This window comes from Ursus maritimus, unplaced genomic scaffold, assembly GCF_017311325.1.
Source record: "Ursus maritimus isolate PB19 unplaced genomic scaffold, ASM1731132v1 scaffold_2, whole genome shotgun sequence".
Lineage (NCBI taxonomy): Eukaryota > Metazoa > Chordata > Mammalia > Carnivora > Ursidae > Ursus > Ursus maritimus.
The window spans coordinates 73,922,277-73,942,833 of NW_024424452.1; the positions used below are offsets into that span (position 1 = coordinate 73,922,277).

At 36.6% G+C, this 20,557-nt stretch overlaps 1 protein-coding gene across 4 annotated transcripts in view; it reads right to left on the reverse strand.

Annotated features, from left to right (window-relative positions):
• NME7 (NME/NM23 family member 7) overlaps positions 1 to 20,557 on the reverse strand; it is a 243,095-nt gene that overhangs the window by 176,502 nt on the left and 46,036 nt on the right. For all 4 annotated transcript variants that reach the window (XM_008695848.2, XM_040636186.1, XM_008695838.2 and 1 more), the window contains exons 4-6: positions 12,959 to 13,069; positions 9,185 to 9,235; positions 6,713 to 6,920 (exon numbers count right to left, since the gene is read on the reverse strand). In XM_008695848.2, the coding sequence (XP_008694070.1) occupies positions 6,713 to 6,920; positions 9,185 to 9,235; positions 12,959 to 13,069 (370 nt within the window). The remainder of the gene's footprint in view (positions 1 to 6,712; positions 6,921 to 9,184; positions 9,236 to 12,958; positions 13,070 to 20,557) is intronic.

Consider the following 20,557-nt stretch of genomic DNA (forward strand, 5'->3'; position numbering starts at 1 on the left):
CCCCTCTTGTGTTCTCTCTCGCTATCTCTAAAAAATAAAATCTTAAATAAAATAAAATAATAAAATAAAATACTGTAATGTTTAAAACAAGGTAGGCCGCCATTTTCAGCATACACAGTAGAGGCTGGTAGTTAAGCGTGGGGCTGTGGAGCCAGAGGTGCCCGGGCTCAAATCCTCATGAGGCCAAAGTGCTTAAACTCACTAGGTCTCAGTTCCCAGTAAATTGGGATGGTATAAGCAAATGCACAGGAGATTGTGAGAATTAAATGAGATACTGAAGTGTCTGGAACAGTGCCTGTCACAGAGCAAGCACTCAATAAACATAAGGTTTGTTGTTGTTCTGAATTCCAAAACTTTTGTAAATGCCAGAGACCTAGATCCTGGAGGTATGACAATGAATTGGGCATCCTCAAAGAATTTACAGTCTACTAGGAGGGTAAACATAAACACAAATACTTTTAAAATACGGTGAGTAATAGAGGCATGCAGTAGGCATGAAGCAAGCACCAAGGAAGGGTACCTCAAGCAGAACCAAGAAATAGATAATAGTTGAGCAGAGTTGTTTTTACTGGTTTTTAAGTTTGGTTGAGGTCCAATTAACATACTTTAAACTGAATATACTTAAAGGATACAATTTGGTAAGTTTTGACATTTGTTTATTCCTGTGAAAACCTCACCACAATCAAGATAATAAACATATAAGTTACCTCTCCTTACTTTGGGTAATCCCTTTCTTCTGCCTCTCCCTGCCTCCCCTACATTAACTGTCACCATTACCTCCCTTACCGTTAATAAGTTGGCCCTGTAACCAATGATCTGTTTTCCACCATTATGAATTAGCTTAATTTTTAACAATTTTACTTAAATATAATTATATAGTATGTGTTTTTTTGTCTAGCTTCTTTCACTTAGCAAGATTATCCACTGTAGTGTATATCACTATTTCATTCCTTTTTATTGTCAAATACTATTCCAAGTGTTAACATCATGGTCTATTTATCCACTCATCTCTCAGACATTTGGGTTATTTCTAGTTTTTGGATATCACAAACAAGACGGTTATGAACAAACTGTTATGTACAAGTCTTTGTATTGATAGTTCCTTTCATTTCTCCTGGGAAAATACTTAAGAGAAGAATGGTTGGATCATAGGGTAGGTGTATGTTTAACTATTTAGTTAACTGCCACACTGTTCTCCAAAGTGATTGCACCCTTTTAAATTCTCATCAGCAGCATATGACACTTCTAGTCTCTCCTCACACTTGCCACTTGAAATGGTCAATCTTTTAAACTTTAGCTATTCTAAAAGGTGTGTGGTGGTATCTCATGGTGGTTTTAATTAGTACTTCCATAATGTCTAATGATGCTGCATATTTTTAATGTGTGCTTATATACCATTCATGTATCATCTTTGGTTAAGTGCCTGTTCAAATTTTTTGCCCATTTGTAATTGGGATGTTTGTTTTCTGTGAAATCAGCATAAAGAAAGACAAATAGATCAATAAAGCAGAAAGAATCCAGAAATACACTCACAGATATGTAGCCAACAAATATGACAAATGTGTAAAGGCAATTAGGTGGAGAAAAATTTGTGATTTTAACTAATGGGGTTGGAACAATCAGATGTCTATATGCAAAACAATAAATTTTGGTCATATGCTATACCATATATAAAAATTAACTCAAAATGGATCATGGAGCTAAATATAAAACAAAAACTACAAAATTTCTAGAACAAAACAAAAGGGAAAATTTTGTGACCTTGGATGAGATAACAATTTCTTAGATGAGACACCACAATGAAAGAATGAATTGATAAATTGAACTTTATCAAAACTAAAACCTTCCACTCATCCAAGGACATTGTTAAAAAGAATAAAAACACATACAGCACACTGTGAGAAAATATTTGCAAATCATATTTCTGGGTAAAAAATCTGTATCTGTAATATATAAAGAACTCTGAACAGAGTTTTAAAGGGCTGATAAAACTACCTGGGCAAAGGGAGAGATGGCATTCCAAGGTGGAGGGGTAGAAAGAGTAAAAACAACAGAGAAAGAACATCACAGTCTAAAGAGGAATAGGGAGGATATGAGACTGGAGAAAAGGCTAGCACTCAGATCATTTTCATAAAACATGTTAAGGAGCTTGAAGTTGATCCTGGGAGTAATGCTGTACTCTGGGACATTTTTAGTAGAGTTATGACATGGACAGATCAGATTTTTTAGATGGCTTGCTCTGAAAATTATGTGGAAGAGGTACTTGAGGGAGAAAAGTCTGAGCCAGAGCTGTTGCAGCAGCCCAGGTCACAACTAGGACAGTAAGAGGAGGAATGAAGAAAAAGGAGAGAACTGAAGAAAATGCTTAGAAGGTAAATCTACACAACTTTTTACTCATTGGATGTAGGGAATAAAGGACGCAGAAGTAGGGACGCCTGGGTCGCTCAGTCAGTTAAGCTTCTGCCTTTGGCTCAGGTCATGATCCCAGGGTCCTAGGATGGAGCCTTACATCAGGCTCCCTGCTCAGCGGGAGCCCAGCTCGTGCTCTCTCTGTCAAATAAATAAATAAAATCTTTTAAAAAAAAGGAGGCAGAAGTATATTTACTGGGTCTCAAGTTTCTTTGCTAATGATATGCAGAATACAAAAGAAATAGTTTGGTGAGTTGTAATCAGTTCAGTTTGGGATGCATTGTTTGAGCATGATTCTGAAACACTAAGGGAAGTGCTACATATAGAATTAAGAAATTAATTTGTTTTTTCCACTTAAAATTATCTAGTACAATTTACTGACTAATCAATCTATCTCTTGCCCACTGATTTATAATGCCACCAAGTCCTCATTACTTTTCGGTCATTTCTTGAGCACTTGGGCTATTACACTGACACACCTGTCTACTCCCATGCCAACATCACACTGCTTTTCCTACTATAGCTTTATAAAAAGCTTCCTATTGAATAAATTAGTCATCTTATCACCACTACTTCTTCTTCCCCTTCAAAATTTCCTTGGCTCTTTTGGTTCTTCTATGCAAGAATTTCATCAAGTTTCATGACAAACTCTGCTAGGATTTTGACTGGAAAGATACCAAAGAAACGAACAATTTTCCTTGGATTTTGTAATTAAGAGGACATTGATTATCTTAGCCAAATGTTTTCAGTGGAATGAAAGGATGAAGCCAAATTGTAGTGACTGCTCTCAATGGGTAGTCAAAGGCAAATGAGGAAGAGAAAATTGTGAATATAGTTTGGATAAGAAAGAAAAAGGATTAAACAGTAACTAATAGGAATTTAAGATCGAGGAGAGACTATTTGAGGATGTTTGTGTGATGTTTTTCAATTTTTTATTAACATCCACTGCCCCTGTTTCCTCATATATGCTGTGAGTGCCAGCCACAGTGTTTCTCTTTGATAGCTCGTCAGCTAACATAATACTCACTCTTCCCAAGACAAGAGTCAAGAAAAGGTATATCCCTAAGGGTTCATAACAATGGGATATTTCAGGGACGAATGTCAGAAAGAGCTAAAATAAACTTTAGTGCACAAAATGGAAACAAGTATGTTTGAGACATTTCCTTAGGAGAAAGGATTACGGCAGCTAACTCTGCAGTAGCCTCTCCACTACGAAAAGAAGAAATAAAATCATTCTGTAAACTGTATTTGCAGATAGGCATTTTTCTACCCAGCTTAGCACATGACGTATGTGCAAGCATAGAAACATACAAACATATATACTTCAAACAAAACTAGCTTCACCTTATTAAAATGTAAAGCCCCGTTGCATTTCTGAATCCGCTTATCTTCAGTATCAACAGTTTTAAATATATGTACAGCCTATTTTACTACCCAATAAAAATATGTCTTTTAGGGGTCCCAGACCCAATTCCAATGAGGGGGGGGGGTTACCCACACAGAACACCAAGGCAATTCTCAAACACCAGCAGGGTGTCAAGAAATCAACTCAATTCTGGCACTATCTATCCAGAGACAGCATCAGATTCCACAGATTAAAAGTTCCTAGTCTTTCTGGTGATTATTTCACATCTTCTCCCCCATCCTCACTTTTATCTGTTTTTGACCTTGCTTCCTACTGTCTTATTAAGAAAAGTGAGGCAATCAGGGGCACCTGGGTGGCTCAGTCGTTAAGCGTCGGCCTTCGGCTCAGAGCATGATCCCAGGATCCTGGGATCAAGCCCCGCATCAGGCTCCCTGCTCCGCTGGGAGCCTTCTTCTTCTTCTCCCACTCCCCCTGCTTGTGTTCCCTCTCTTGCTGGCTGTCTCTCTCTCTCTGTCAAATAAATAAATAAAATCTTTAAAAAAAAAAGAAAAGTGAGGCAATCAGAAGAAGCATCTGTACCCACATACTCTGCCTTCCCATGTGTTGACCAGACCACTACCCCTGCGCCAATGTGCAGGCAATCTGGGCTCTAATTTCCATTCCTTCTCACCTCATAAATGACATTGTGCCAGTAAGTCTTCCTCTTTTCCTACACCCTCAATTTTTCACATCTGTAATTCTTCTTATCTTAAAAAAAAAAAAAAAAGACCCTGCTTTTCGTCACATCTACTACTTATTTCTTTCCTCAACTTGCATCAAATTTCCTCAAAAAAGTTTCTATATCCGCTGTCTCCAATTTTCTTTTAAATCCATTCCAGCAGGACTTTGCCTCTACTCCTCCAACTTCACCAACGACTCTGCACTGCAAAATCCAATAGTCAATTCTCAGTCCCCTTCTTTCTTGATAGATCTGCCTCGTTTGACCCCACTGATCATTCTCTCCCTTTACAACACTTTCCTCACTTGGCCTCCAGAACATAATTATGTCTGCGGTTTTTTCCTTCTACTTCACTGACGGCTCCTTCCCTACCTCCTTTGCTGCATCCTCCTCTTCAACTTTAACTAGGACAGAAAGGCTCCATCTTTGTTCTCTCTTCTTCTCTGTCTGTACTTTTCTCTGAGCTAATCTCACCAGTCTCTCGCGGCTTCAATACCATCTAGGTGTCAGTGACCCCATGCTGATGTCATTAGTCGAAACCCCCCTCCCAAACTCCAAAACTAAATTTTTTGCTTCACATCTTTCTGCTTTGATAACTAACGTGCATATTAAGTTTGCAAGGTCCAAAATGTAACTCCTGAGTTTCCATCCATACTAACGCTAGCCATAGCTTTCCTTATTTCAGGTTAGGTAAATTGTAGCCTTTCAGTGAGTTGTTCAGGCCAAGAACTTTGGAGTACTCCTTGCTCTCTTTTTCTCACATCCTACATTCAATCTGTTAGGAAATCTTGTTCACTTGACCTTCAACCATTAAAATGTATTTTTAAATGTATCTATATACTCTTCTCACTACTACCACCCTGGTCCAAGCCACCATCTCCCTGGATTATCATTAACAGCTTCTGAACTGGGCTCCCTGTTGCTACTCTTGTCCCCTACAGTCTATTCGCAAAGCAGTAAGCCAGTGTGGCCCTTTTAAATGCCAAGTCAAACATGTCAGTCCTCCACTTAAAACCCTGCAAGAGCTCCCAGCCTACAAGACCATGTGATATCTCCCTGATTATTTCTGTGACCTCATCATCCCCTCGTTCCCTTACTCCCATCCAGCTAAAGACTATCTTCTTTTCTGTTAACTGAATGAGCCAGGCAGAAATACACTATTCAAAGAATAACAAGATGGTCAGTGTACCTGGGACACAATGAATAAGGGAGAGACTGGTTGGAGACAAAGTCAGAGAGACAGAAGGGAATCAGATCAGGTAGAATTCTGGAGGCTACAACAAAGACTTGTGATTCTATTATAAAAGAGATAAAAACTCACTAAAGAGTCTTTAATAATTAAATTGTTAATCTGGATTTGTTTTTAAAAGATCACTCTTGGCCTAGTTAATTTTACATGAGCAGGGTAAAATTGTTATAAATTGAGTGTAAGAAAAGAAGGAAGAGGAAAGGAGAATTAGGAGGCTTTTGCAGTAGTCCAAACAAAATATAACAGTGACCTAGCCCACAACAATCAGATTCAAGGTCTAATTTGAAGGGAGAACTGAAAGGATCTGTTGATGGAGCTGTAAGATAAAGAAAAATTCAATTATTAAAAAACTGCCTAGTATTATTTTAATGAAAGCATGACCAGACTAAAAACCATCTTACATTAGCTGAGGAACTTGTCGTGATACTAAGAATCAACGTGCAACTTGATCAAATCAGCATCGGCATAAACCCAGTATAATACCCTATTTATATGGATTTAAAATAAGAAGTAATTATAGGAAACATAAAAACTTTCTCATAAAAACTTTCTCTAGCTCTATATAGGAAAAGAAAAGGATGATAACCTTGAAGATGGTGTTAGGTCTGAGTCAAAAACAAAATATATGAAATTATGCTTCTTTCTGAATATTTACTATCCATAAACTGGTCTCACATGAAGTCAGTAATTCAAACACTGGTGAACCTGAATAATTTAAGCAGCTTTGGAACATAAACTGGGATGACAAGTATTTTAACTGGAGAAAACTTACGTTGGCCATGACCAGGTTACCAGTTCACAAAAAGAGGCATATTACTGAACCACTGTTTAAACCTAGGCAAAGGGTCAAAGGTTTTCTCTACTCTTAGATGAGCTGTCTAACCTGCCTGAAGTCAGCAGTGAGAGAAATGCTTTACTCCGACATAAAACAAAACAAAAACAGAATGAAAATATTTTTAAGACACCTTACTCTGGCAGCAGAAGCAAAAGAGTCGGGGCCATGAGCTGCATTTCTTATGCCATCAGTTCCAAAGAGGGCTCTCAGGCTTCCAGGAGCATCCGTGCGAGCCATCCCGGAGTTCGCGGGTCCAAGCAGTCTTTTCCACTCACATATAGCATCGTCTCTTAAAATCTCCATGGCGATAGTAGGACCACTTGTAATAAGCTGGATCAGCTCACTACAAAACAGGTAAAAGCCTGATTTGCTTCATTCTTCTGTCAACCCACGTATCTCTGTTAATAAGGATATATTACAATTGGGAGTATTTCAACACACACATGAAGACTATGATCTCAGAACTATTGGATATAGTGAATTCTGCATGGATAAGATAAAATTTTCATAAATTGAGTGTCTTGTGGTAGCCTGAGTCACTAAAAACACTAGTGTTGTCAAATCATTTACTGTTAGAAAAAAAATCAGGTTTCATTGAATTTAAGACTAATTCACTGACTTAAAATGCATATTACTGATCAACGCTTCTCCCATTGCTCTGAAAGGTACAGAAGGATCTTCCTTTTTATTTTCATGTGGTTTACCACTGCAGTCAAACAAACTTTCATAATATAGGAAAGGATGAGAGTGCTCTTATAATATACTTATAGTTCAAATGTATTTTTGTGTAGATTAGAATTCAAAGAATGACAGTAAACTTTCAGTCAATAAACACTGAGTTGGTCTAGTGATAAAGAAAAAACAGAAATTAACAGGCCTTGAAAAAATATCCTCTTATTACTAGAAAAGCGACTCTAGGATATTCTTATCTCAAGTTATTAAAGAATACACATGGGTTCTTGATTAAAAACCCAGCACTGAGTCACAGTAGCGCAAGCCATGAAAAGCAGCAGCTCATTTCCCTTTGCCGCTTCTGTATGCGTACGAGGCAGCAATGACAAGTCTAACTGTGAAATAAGTAGCAGCATTCATCCCACTGTGTTAGACAGGGACAGAATACTGTTCAAAGTAAGGCCGTGTCTCTCTCTCATCCAAACTATGAGAGAGGACAGGACCCGCCTGGAGAAAAGCACAGGGTATGACAAACCCTTTGGTACCAATTAACACTTCACTGTCTTACATACTTCCTTCCCTCATTGACCTGCTTCCATGCCTCCTTTTTAAATCACTTCAATTCATTTCGAAGAGGATTTCTAAAAAATAGTATGTACAAAGAAGTATTCATACCCTCCAACCTAAAAGGCCCACATGACCTCTTTCTACATATTCTGCTAGGCCTTAGCAGGAAGAAAAAAAAAAAAGTAAGATTTAAGGAACCAAAATCAAGGGAACAAATCCATGTTTATCCATACAACAAGCACTTAACCTACTACAAATCAGAATATTCAATGATAGCCTTGCCTCAAGAAACTTATAATCTAATGTCCTGTTAATACAGAATTCTCGAACACATAGTAGAATAAGCCTATAACATGAGTGTGGCCTGATCATAAAAAATACTGCTTCATGAGACTATTTCCAACTACTACAGCTACATCTTTTGTTGTGTCTTTCATAAAACCAGAAAACTAGTTAATTCATTCATTTAATAAAATTTATTGCACACTAATTACATAAGACATTAAACTAGGTGCCGTAATATAATGTTACAAACATAAAGCAAGACTACAATAAAGAATCATTTCCAAGAAAATTATATATTCTAATAAGGCTGGGAATATTTTATATTTCTTGATTTAAAATAATCTATAACATATTAACTTTCTCATACACAATGTTAAAAAAAAAAACACTACCATATGCAGGATACCAAATAGCATGCTTATTATAGCAGCCTAATACCCTTCTTTATTAGAAATGTAAGCACTTCTATGTCAATAGTAATATATACTTCACAATATTCACTTAAATTTAAATACATCCCAAATATTTTGAACATAAATTCAGTTTCTAGCATATATTAGTTGCTCTATTTCAAGGAACAAAAGTATTAGTTAAAAAAACAAGGGCTCTGTGAACGATGTTATATATATATACAAGAACGCCAAGAACACAACAAAAACACTGAACCCAGGGGCGCCTGGCTGGCTCAGTCAGAAGAGCTATGAGTTTGAGCCCCGTGCTGGGTGTAGAGATTACTCAAATAAAAACCTTAAAAACCTTAAAAAAAAAAAATCAACAAAAAATATCATTATCACTCTATTTTAATCTACTGAAATCTAAAAAGAAAGCTATGCCTTTTATAATTTAAACTAATCATCCTATTTGCTTCTAAATTTAAGATATTTAATGATGAAATAAAAATTCTAATCTAATAGAAGGACAGAAAAAATAATTCTTAGAAAACAGTTCTCTGTTGCAAGGTGTTCCTATGATCCTCTTGACAGATGCTTTCCGTGTCACAAATTTCTGAATTGTACAAGTACAGTACTTTAGTTTTTGGGATATCCTCCATTGTAAACCACTTGCCCCAAATTCAGCACCTACTTTAAAAAGGGCTTTGACTGATGGTCTATATGAAAATCCATTGCTTCTTTCCTGTAAAATAATCAAAATGACAACCGTTAAGAATTATATTTAAAAATTTTTACTAGAATATTTTGGCTTGCAGTAATAAAATAAAATAAATATGAAACCTTCTACATTGATTTGATCTGTATGTAAACTGACTGACTTTTCACCAAATATTCTGCTCAAATCCTCCCACTTTTTAAATTTCTTGCTACCTGAATATCTGTTAAGATGTAAAATCACAATGCATGTAAGAGGCACTATTCACTTTTCTGCTCATATTGTATCTATCTTCCTTTGCACCAGCATCTTAAACATTCATGAAACAAAGTTTAACATTTGACCAGTAAGAATTATTTGTTCTTTTGAGATCAAATAAGTTACATAAAAAAATGCAAAGCCATCATCAAATTCTAAAGCTGTCACTTTCTTCTTCAGGTTTTAAACTTGAAAGGGTAGGCTAGAATTTGAATTTAATAATTACAGTTTTCTTTCTTAGATCTTGTGTTTTTAAAATATGCTTGACAAATTAGGCATAGCAATGTATTCTTATTGGTTATTAATATATTGAAAATTAATGCTTTAACTGACATCACCCAAAAAAGGGGTAATATGGAGTTTTCAGAATTTATTAAGGGCAATAGGGATTTACCTTGTGAATCTATCTTCCCACTAAAGAGTATCTACGGAGCCACTGAAAGGATAATGGACTTTAAACTGATTAGCTGAAAAGTCTAAACAACTTTTTATTTTAATCAAATCTGGTATCTCTCAAACTTGGACAGTTTTAAAGGCTTTAAACGGAGTTCACAGTATACAACAAATATGTCAACATCAACTACTTTTTAAAACATCAAAGAAGTTAAAGTGTCCTCTAGCAAAGGATTATCCTTTCAGGCGCGATAATTAATTTAGTATGCAATGTCTGAAGATCTTATGGGCCTACTACAAAATGAATTCACGTAATAAGCTATATCAGGGCATACCCATTCGAACCAAATGTACTGAAATAGCTTCTTTGGTTATGAAGAGATTATGAAAGTATATTATGCAAATATGATAAATAAAATTCATCCCAAGAAATGAGTAGGAAAGAAAACTCATCTTTCTAGAACCTATTATGCCAGCATTAAATCATTTATTTTTCATAACAATATGTTAAAATAGGTGTGATCACCTACATTTTACGTATGAAAATAATGAAGTTCAGCATGATTACATAACTTGGACCCAAATCTCTGGCTGCAAATCTCTGTTTATGTCCCTTCTGTTACCAACTGCAGAGGGTCAGGAGGAGAATTCACAAAAATGAAATGGATATATTATATTATAGTCTAAAATGAGGTAAAACTGAATGTCTGAAAAACTTATGTGGGAGCATTCTAAAAGAGCAGCAAGATGACTAAAACAACCAATTCTAAATTTTTCAACACAACTGAGCTACTAAAAAAAAAAAATCATAATCTTTAATATTGATGAAAAGAAAAATCTTAATTACTAAAAGTGTTTCATTGTTTCCTTCTTACATGTCACTGACCCCATAGTTATCTCTATTCAACATCCAAAATTGAAACCGAGATGAGAGAGCGTGACTCCTTCCCATTATCCTTACCTAATTCCTTCCCTAAAAAGTTGAGACAGAGAGAAATATTAACAAGTGCGTCACCACTTAAAGGAGGTTTTTGTTATTGTTATGTCTTACTGTGTTTTTATACAGAAACCATTCTCCCACAAAGATTTATCCATTAATGCTTTCACGAAATATTGACTTAGTGCCTACCTTCAATCAGGCACTAATCCAAGAACTAGGAAGTACAAAGTCAGATGGAACTCAGCTGCTGCCTTTCAGATACTGTCTGATGGAGGAACTGACATTTGAGCAAACAAGTTTAGCAAAGATTTAAGCCCTGGGAGACACTCCTCCACAGGTCTCCGGCACTCCCAGCATGTCTTACTGGGTATGCCAAGAATCCAAGGCCCCAACTGCCCTTTAGCCTAGCCTTTTCTCAGAGTTATGGTTACAGTGAGCAACTTTGAGGGATGAGGTCATGTCTCTCTTCAGCACAGACAGCAGCCTTGTGTACCGCTTGCGAATGAAACAGTGGATAACCCAAGTTCAATGCTCCTCAGCTACGATGCAATCAACTGTGTATACAACATACACCTGGATCCATATCATATTCTGCCCACGGGACACGGAGGCAAGGAGAACCAACACGAGCATGATGCCCATGCTACTTGCTGTACCATAATAAAGTCTTCTGTTGCTGACCCAGATGTTCCACATCTTCTGCCTAGCACCCATGAAAGAGTAAAAGACTAACTTATTAGCTTCTAAGTTGGGCATAGCCCAAGACTTGACAGTAAAACTAATAGAGATATATGAGGTGCTGTAAAAAAATTAAAAAGCAGTTAAGTTTTCTTGGGCATTTCCATCTTGGGGAATTTCATGCCAAATTTATCAAGCACTAGCAGTGTAGAGACATGATTTTTAATCTCACTAAAACTGTTCAAAGTTATTTCTCCAGAATTCAGTCCCATTGCCTGCTATGAGAGCAAGCATTCTTGATACATATAGAGAAATAAGACAAATTTAACGACTTACAAGGGGTCATGACCTCAGTTTCACTAAATAATAATATCACTAGTATTCCTGCTACTAACAGCAACAGTTAACATTTATATATACTGACTATGTGCTGGGGTTTTTCAAACTAATTTGCATATATTAAACTCACGGAACCCTCATAGCAACTTTATGATACAGGTGGTTATGATCTCCATTTTGCAGATGAAGAAAATGAAATACACAGTAAATTATCCAGAGTCACACACTTAATAAGCGGTGCACTTACGTGCAATCTGGCTCCAGACTCTGTGCTCTGAAACGCCTCCTGCCTTTCTAGAAGATAAGTAAACTGAAAAACCTTACACGGGAAAAACTCAAATTAAATATATGTCTTTGTTGGGGTAAAATTGAAGGTGTTTTCTTAAGGTTTCTAAGGATCAGACTTCTGAAAGCTGTGTAGAATATCTGCAGTTATCCATTATCTTTGTCCTCAGAGCCAAAAATGCAACTGTCCCATATAATCTATACTCAGGAACAGCAGTGAAAAGACGCCTGACCAAAAATAAACTACGAAAACCCTGTGGAGTAACATAAGAGGCAGCAGCTCTGCCTAACGCTATATGAATGCCCCTACCTATAGGTAAGACCGGTTTTCACTAAATAACTTAGAAACTATCCGGTCAGATGGAATGAACTGCTTTTCAGGGTAGTAAATAGGCCTACTTGCCAATTACATACACTGGGAAGAGCTAAATGTAACCATTTCCAAATGCATCACTTTTGGAAATCTCAACAGTAACACTCCCTTGTCAAATAGAAATACTCAAATTCATTTCCTTTTCTACCATGTTTCTATGGTGTGTTATATATTAAGAAGAAGAGATTACAATTATCAGGCCTTGTGTTATAAAAACCAATGGGGTTATGAAGACAATAAATAACGGGGCAGGCACAATCTGGCAATTCCTTCTTGCTTGGAGTTCAATCATTATTCAGGAATCTAATTTCGTAGTGTCTTACTCTTTTCTCATTCTAATAAGATTACTATTCTATTCTTTGCCACTCAGTGAGAGGTTTTTATTTTAAACAAGGACATGAAAGATAAAAGATGACTTAAAAAAACAAAAACAAAAAAAAACGAGGACTAGACTTTACATAACCGAAAATGATCAGCAAATTACCTTGAAAGCATCATCATTTTGAGTTTGGTTATAGTAAATCCGGCTTTGTTTATCATTTCAATTATTTCTCCAGCTTTTGATATTGCGTCTGGTTTAATCAGAGCCAATGTTCTGTACAGATATAAAGAATAAGTTTGAAAATAAAAATAGTTCAGTTTCTACTTATAATTCCCAAGCAGTGGTAGTTTCCTTAACAATCATCCTAGATCATCAAACACCAAAATGAATTATAAAAAGAAGTATATTAAAGGTCTCCGAAAAACTTATACAAAGTAAGCTTACTATTTTTCCCTGGGAAATAAAAATTAGGTATCCAATCTAAAAATAATAATAAAAGCTTAGGGGGAAAAAAGTTAAAATTGTAATGTTTAATACGTCCTAGTAATGTAGAGAAGGAAAAATTCTTCCTCTACCCTTCAGGCAGTTCCAACTGGACTAAGAATTAAATTTACATGAGACAGATTAACAAGAGAAAAAGCCAAAGTTTTATTACATGTGCATGGAGGCCCAATAATGAAACTGAGACCCAAATAAGTGACCAAAACTGGCAGTTTTTATACTTCCTAGACAAAGAGACAATACATTTGTGATAGATTGACAGGATAAAGAAAACAGATGTTGGGAGCCTGGCTGGTTCAGTCAGTAGAGCACGTGACAGTTGATCTCAGAACTGTGAGTTCGAGCCCCACATTAGGTGTAGAGATTACTTAAAAATATTTTTTAAAATGTTTAGAAGCTTTAATTAGTAAATAATTCTAAATAGAATTTGGACCGAGGTAGTAGATTGGAAAGAAAGTAACAAGGTTTGTTTCTAAAACCTGGTTGGCTTTAAAGGTTCTATCTCTGGTGATAAGGATGTCTTTTTACTTCTTAGTACAGGGAGAGTACCATTCCTATGGGACATTTATTTCCTGCATCCAGGGGGACAGAAGAGAGTCTGAGTGTCTTTGCACTGGCTGTTTCTTAATATAAAATAAAAACTTTTATTTTAAGTAATCAATATGTCAAAGTGGCACATCTTGGGGCACCCTGCTCTTGGCCTCCACATTAGAAAACACCGGTCTTTAACATTTCTATTTCTTAGAACACATTTTATAAAAGAGAACAAAACTTTAAAAAATTGCATTTAATACATACATTATGATAAAACTTGATTTTTGATCTCTTAGACTTTAACAAATGTAAGCTAAGTAGACAGTTCATCACTGATTTGGAAATAATTATAAATTCTCCTTTACCCACAAGCATAGCACAAGGGATGCACAAAGAATCAAATGTCTTTTTACCTGGCAACATATACGGATAGCAAGCACTGGGGTAACTTTTAAAATCATTCTTTCCTCTATAGGACACATAGGAGCAAAGCACTTTCCCCACTCTGAAGCCACAAAATTAGATTTTTGGAGATGGAGATCACCTGAATGCCCTCATTTTACTGATGAGGGAATAAGGCCCAAAGAGTTACACAAAGGTCACACAGCTGGTCAGTGGCACCTTCAGGACAGAACGCCCAGCGCCCAAGACTCCCAGGTCTGCACTCTTTACACACCACAAATAATGTCATTCTGAGTATCGTTAAAAGGGAACATAGTCACAAAATCCCTAAGGGCAATATTTGCTAATATAAGATAAAAATCAGATGAGTTGGAGTAACTCAGTTTATAGGACATGCAAAATTATGATGAAGAACTGCTGCCACTTTCCCTTCGTTTTTTGTTCTGACATATGGGCATTCATTCAAGCGTGGCTGGCCTCTTCATAGCTGGCTTTTTTCACCCACGAGACAAGCTTGACTGAGGATATGACAAAGATATAATAATCCAAATACCCTTACTTACCACGGGATGTAACTCATGGCTGGCTTTTAAAACTTTCAAATAATAAAAATTGTTCATCTCAGTCAGTTTATTACAAGCTATGCCAGACAATCCTTTCCTCTATTTTGAAGCAAATGAGTTGCTGATAGTATTTTATATTGTATGGCTTCATCGAAGAGACAATTAAAATTCTTCACATTTTAACTCACATTATAACACATTATACTCATATTATAAGCCAAACTAACCCATAAATTGTTTATGCTAAACTCTGGAAGAACCTTTGTGAACCACAGCTCTTAAAAAATATAAAACACATCGGCAGTCATCAATTTCTATGAACAAGAACCAACGTGGAAAATACAAAACTAACAAAACTTAATTTAAAATGCAATTTCATTTTCTCTTTAAATGCCTACAGGAGGCAAAGGGCTGATCACTGGGAGTAATTACTCTAAATAAATTTGCCTATCATCTTCTCCCTGCTTAACTGTTCAATAGATAATACTTAAAATATATTTTGTACAGAAAATAAGACAGGCATGAGGAATCACATGTGTCATTTAAAAGTGAAGACAGCACATAAACAAAAGGACCACAAAAATATATAAATAGTGCCACTGTTCTCTGTTGCTACCTAACACACTGCAACACCACTCCAACTTGCCGGAAGGGTTAATGTGCTCCAAGCTTCTGCACTCCTCGTTTGCTGACCTAAGTCCCTTGGGCTGCAGCAGGACTAACCCACTTTCCCAGAGATTTGCAGGCCAATGGCCTTGAGAAGTGAAGGACCAGACTTTCCCAGAAGATAAGGCCTGACCACATCTGAAAACAGCTGCCACTGATGCCAGCAAGTCTGTTCAGGGTCAGGTCTCATGTCGACACACAATCAACCGCTTGGGCACCTGCTTCTCCTACACGTCACCCCCACCATTTCCACGTCTTCCCCTTTAAAACCCTGTAGCTTTGCCTGGACAGGGAAGATGGGCTTTGAGACATTAGTCCACCATCTTTCCAGGTTGCCAGCTTCCCCAGTAAAGAGGCCTTTTCTTTCCCACCATCGCTTGTCTCTGAAGCATTGATTTTTGAGTGGCGAGCAGCCAAACTTGAGTTGAGAACCTGTTCTCTGTCCAGGAACAAGACCACCCCAAAATGTAGTGGCTTGAAACAACAATTTGTCAAGACTCTGTAGGTAGCTGGGTAGTGGTTTCACCAGGACAGCTGTGTGTGGCTAGCAGGTCAGCTGGGACAGCTAGGCTTCTTTTTCCTTGTGGCCTCTCATCCTCAGGCGGTCACACCAGGCTTCTTCATAGACAGCCACATGGAGTCCAATGTGCAAACAACTATCAAGCATCCCCTTGAGACACATTTGCTGATGTCCCTTTGGCCAATGCAAGTCACATGGTTAAGTCCAGAGTCAACGTGAGAAGGGACTAGACAAGGACATGGATCCCGCTGTGAGGATCTACCACATAGTCATCCTCTCACCTGGCATTGAGCAAGCACTATAGGATGCAGCAGGAGATGCTCCCAAAAGAAAACATATATATACATATACATATATATGAAATATACTATTTCTTTCTTGTGTAAAGGAGTTGAGTATGAGGAATATAACAGGGATGTCTTGAATTATATATATATATTTATATATGAATTATATATATATGAATTATATATATATGAATTATATATATATTATATAATATATATATATTATATATATCCACTATATATTATAATTCATATATATATGAATTACATATATATATATATATATATATATACGCTCTTTTACAACTTCTTAGCAATGGAGAGGGAGAAAATAGTTTGGCCAGCCTTTGCCAGACTCAGAACACAGAATTCTGCAAAATAACAGTTTTCACAGGGCCATGCAAAAAAATATGTTCTCCATACACCAACAGGCTCCGGGCAAAAATTGCAGCAAATATGTCCAGGATAAAGATGCTGTATAACCAACATCCTAGACAGCACAGTGCTATAGACTCTTCGAATGTTATCCACCTAAAGGAATGATTTGTAAACTTTAATCAATATTAATTCATGTAAATATTTCAAAAGTTATGCATATTGGCCTTAAGCATATAAAAAAAAAAAAAAACCATTCTAAAACAATAACCCAAAGCCAAATCTGTGGCTTCTTTTACGTTTTCCTTACAAGTGTGAAGCATGTGTTTGCCCCAAGGAAATTAGGAAAATAGTCTCAGATGAGGCACCTGTGGTTTGGAGAAAACCTCACTGAGCCAGAGCTTTCAACTGGCAACAAGGCAAAGTTATTCAGAGCAATGCTTCCCCTGAAAACTAAAAACAGTGGATAAGAATATTTAAAATATTTTTAAAGCAAAAATAAATTGACTAGACACTCAACAATTATTGAGTACAAAAGTGAAAGAAAAAGAGACCCAGAAAAATGAGAATGAATGTTGTGTCGACCTTGCCAGCATCGCCTTTGTCTGGCTAATCTGAACTTTAATCTGTACCACATCACCAGGAAAGGGGAACAGAACCCAACAAAGGATTCTCTCTCTAATAACTTAGGACCAAAGGCTACACCCTAAGGGTGAATCAGAAAGAACCAGGCCTTGCATGGTCTGGCAGCATAAAGTCACATCACTTAGGTAGTCTGGGAACTTCCGATTTTCCACTTGGGTAATGATCATCCATATTGCAAATGCCTCCAGGCAACACTCAGAAGCAAACACAATTCTACCCTAGTAGGTAACTTCGTCCTGTACCTCAAATAATTCATATAAAAATACATATACACATATATCACACACATATACACATCCACATACATCCAGACACATGACAACCATCACCACAAAAAGATACACACACACACAAACACACAAAAGTAAAAAAGACCAACGTGAGGGAGAACCAGAAGACACAGCACAAAGCAGGTAGACCCACAAATAGTTCAGCTATTGGAACTGTCAGACGTAGACTGTAACATGACCATGAAAACTATGGCTACAGGAACAACTGAAGGCAACAGGAAAGTCTAAGCTATCAACAATGGATACTTCGATTTGAAAAAGAAGCTACTAAAATAGCTAGTGATAAAAATACCAAAATGAAAATAAGAACCAAATGGTTTGACAGAGGACCAGATGCAACTAATGAAAGAATTTTGAACAAATTCAGAATAAAGCACAGAGAAACAAAAACAAACAAACAAACAAAAAAAGACATAGATAAGCGGGCAGTTTCAAGAATGTAAGTGAAATAAGGACATTTTCAGCTGAAAGAGTTCTCTATCAGTGAACACACTATAAGGGAAATTCTAATTTAAGCAAAAGTAAAATAATCCCAAACAGAATGTCTGAGGTAAAAAATACTACTACTAAAAGGCCAAAAGTGGTGAAGTCTAATTGTTAACTGATTATACAGGACAATAATAATAAGTCATTAGGTTCACAAAAACAACTGAAGAAATACACAACAGTAAGCAGAGGGAGAAGTAGAAATGTGTGTCAAATGTCATATGTCTACAGTCTAAGGGAACTGGAAAGCCAAGATTGGTTTGAGAGCTGAATTATCTGCATAACTGCCTCAAAATTAGCTGATAGGCACCAAAGAGATCAATTTTACTTTTCCCTCCTACTATTTCTTTCTTGTGTAAAGGAGTTGAGTATGAGGAATATAACAAGGATGTCTTGAATTCATAAATTATCCTTGATACCATACACGCTGAGAACAAGACTAAGTTATAATTATTACATACAGGTTATTTCTATAGGATCATGATAGACATACATGTATTTCCCCATATGCCTACCTTTTTGGTCATTTAAATGAAACTACATTTTTTAAATTTGAATTCTGAAGTTTATGTAAATCAGCCAAATGGTTGCTGGCTTTACTAGCCCACATGCAGTCAAGAAAGATTCAAAAGAGAAAATGGTGAAAAAAAAAGAGAGAGAAAATGGTGGAACAGTTTAAGTCAGTAAAAATACAACACTGTATATGTGTTCATTAATTATATTTATAAACCCCAAATATTTAATTTGGTTCCTCCTCTTTTGGAATCAGTCCCATTCAACAATATTTACCAACATATTAATTAGAAGCTTAATAGTGAATAAGTTTGAGTCAAAGGCAACAAGGTTAACTGGTTCCCTTGACTTTCTAGCTCTGTGACTGTGGCCAAGTTACTTAACTGTTCTATAAAACAGAAACAATGACATTCACTTTAGACAAATAGAATTAATATATTGGGGCGCCTGGTTGGCTCAGTTGGTTAAGCATCCAATTCTTGATTTCGGTTCAGGTCATGATCTCAGGGTCATGAGGTCGGGCTCCACACTCAGCATGGAGTCTGCTTGAGATTCTCTCTCTCCCTCTGCCCTGCCACCACCCTCTCTAAAAACAAGTAGAATTTACATATCTATATACAAATTATAATTGCTACAGGCTTTATTGTTTATTTTGATTGGGTCATACTATTAACCCTGTCTCCCTAATTCATTTACTTTTGCTAGTTTAAATGAAAACTTAAAGTAGTCTTGAACTGAGACTCATATGAAGAGTGCCCATCACAGCGCTCTGCACGTAGCGTATGCTCAAAAAAATTAAAGCTATAAATATTTATTACTTGCAAATGAAAGAATTATGGTAGATGTTTCCTCAATCCCACAGACTTTCACCATTAGATCTCATGAGAGATTCCTATTTATCTAATATTCAAAATTTTCCCCCCATTTCAGAGTTATTCTGGAAGTGGTCTCTTTTTTTATGAGGCATTCACCACTCCTCTGAACCATCACCACCTGTGTACTAATATTCACAATGAGCACCAAACCACCTTGAGAATTATAAAGAACTTGTAAAAAAGGGCTACAAGAGGCTTGTAAAGAAGTCACAGAAAGAATATTACTACTGGAGTTATTCAGATATTACATAATCAGCTAGTTATTTTGGTAGTAGACCTCAAAAGACAGTTGGGCAGATTTTTTTTTTTCCTATCAAATTGAATGGTATTTGGAGCTTTTTATATAGATAGCATTCCCTTCCACCAGTGGTCCCTCCTTTTACTTATAATCACTCCATAATGCAAGGAATCTCCCAAAACAATACAATATATAAGCCACAGAAACCGAAACCAACAGAGATGACAAAAGAAGTGAAATTTCCATTCAAATACAGTCATTCTAGCCTCAGAAGGTCGCAAACTTGTAAGTGTAGAGATTGAAAATTAAAACTCCACCTTAGTAATATTGAAAATTGACATTCAGAAGAAAAACATTAGTAAAAAGTGATTGTTTTCAGTATAGCCTGATTTTCAGCTGCATCTCCAACATTCCGTCTCTCTTCTAAATCGGAACTGAGGAAAAGTCAGGATGACACATGCAGCTCTGACAAACAGTGCCACAGCTTCTGGAAGGTACCGCGCTGCAGCTTCTCAGCCTCACAGGTGGAATCACATGTAGTGGGCGGGAAGGGAGAAGCTGGAGAGGCCAGCCAGCCACCAGCTCTTCCTCCTGACAGAACTATCTTCAGTGATGTAAACTCGCTCATTAATTCAATCATTCATTCAACACATTTTTGTGGGGCATTCCCTGTGATTAGTTTACTGTTTGGGGCATCATAATAATGCTCTTTAGGGATACAGTTGTGAACAAGACAGGTAAGTTTCCGTGTATCATAACTATGTCACTTTTTTGTTGTTTTTGTAGCAGTCATTCTTTCTTCACTTGATCAGTCAATATTTATCAGACATATATTATGTCTGTGTAAAAAGCTCAAGAATAGACAA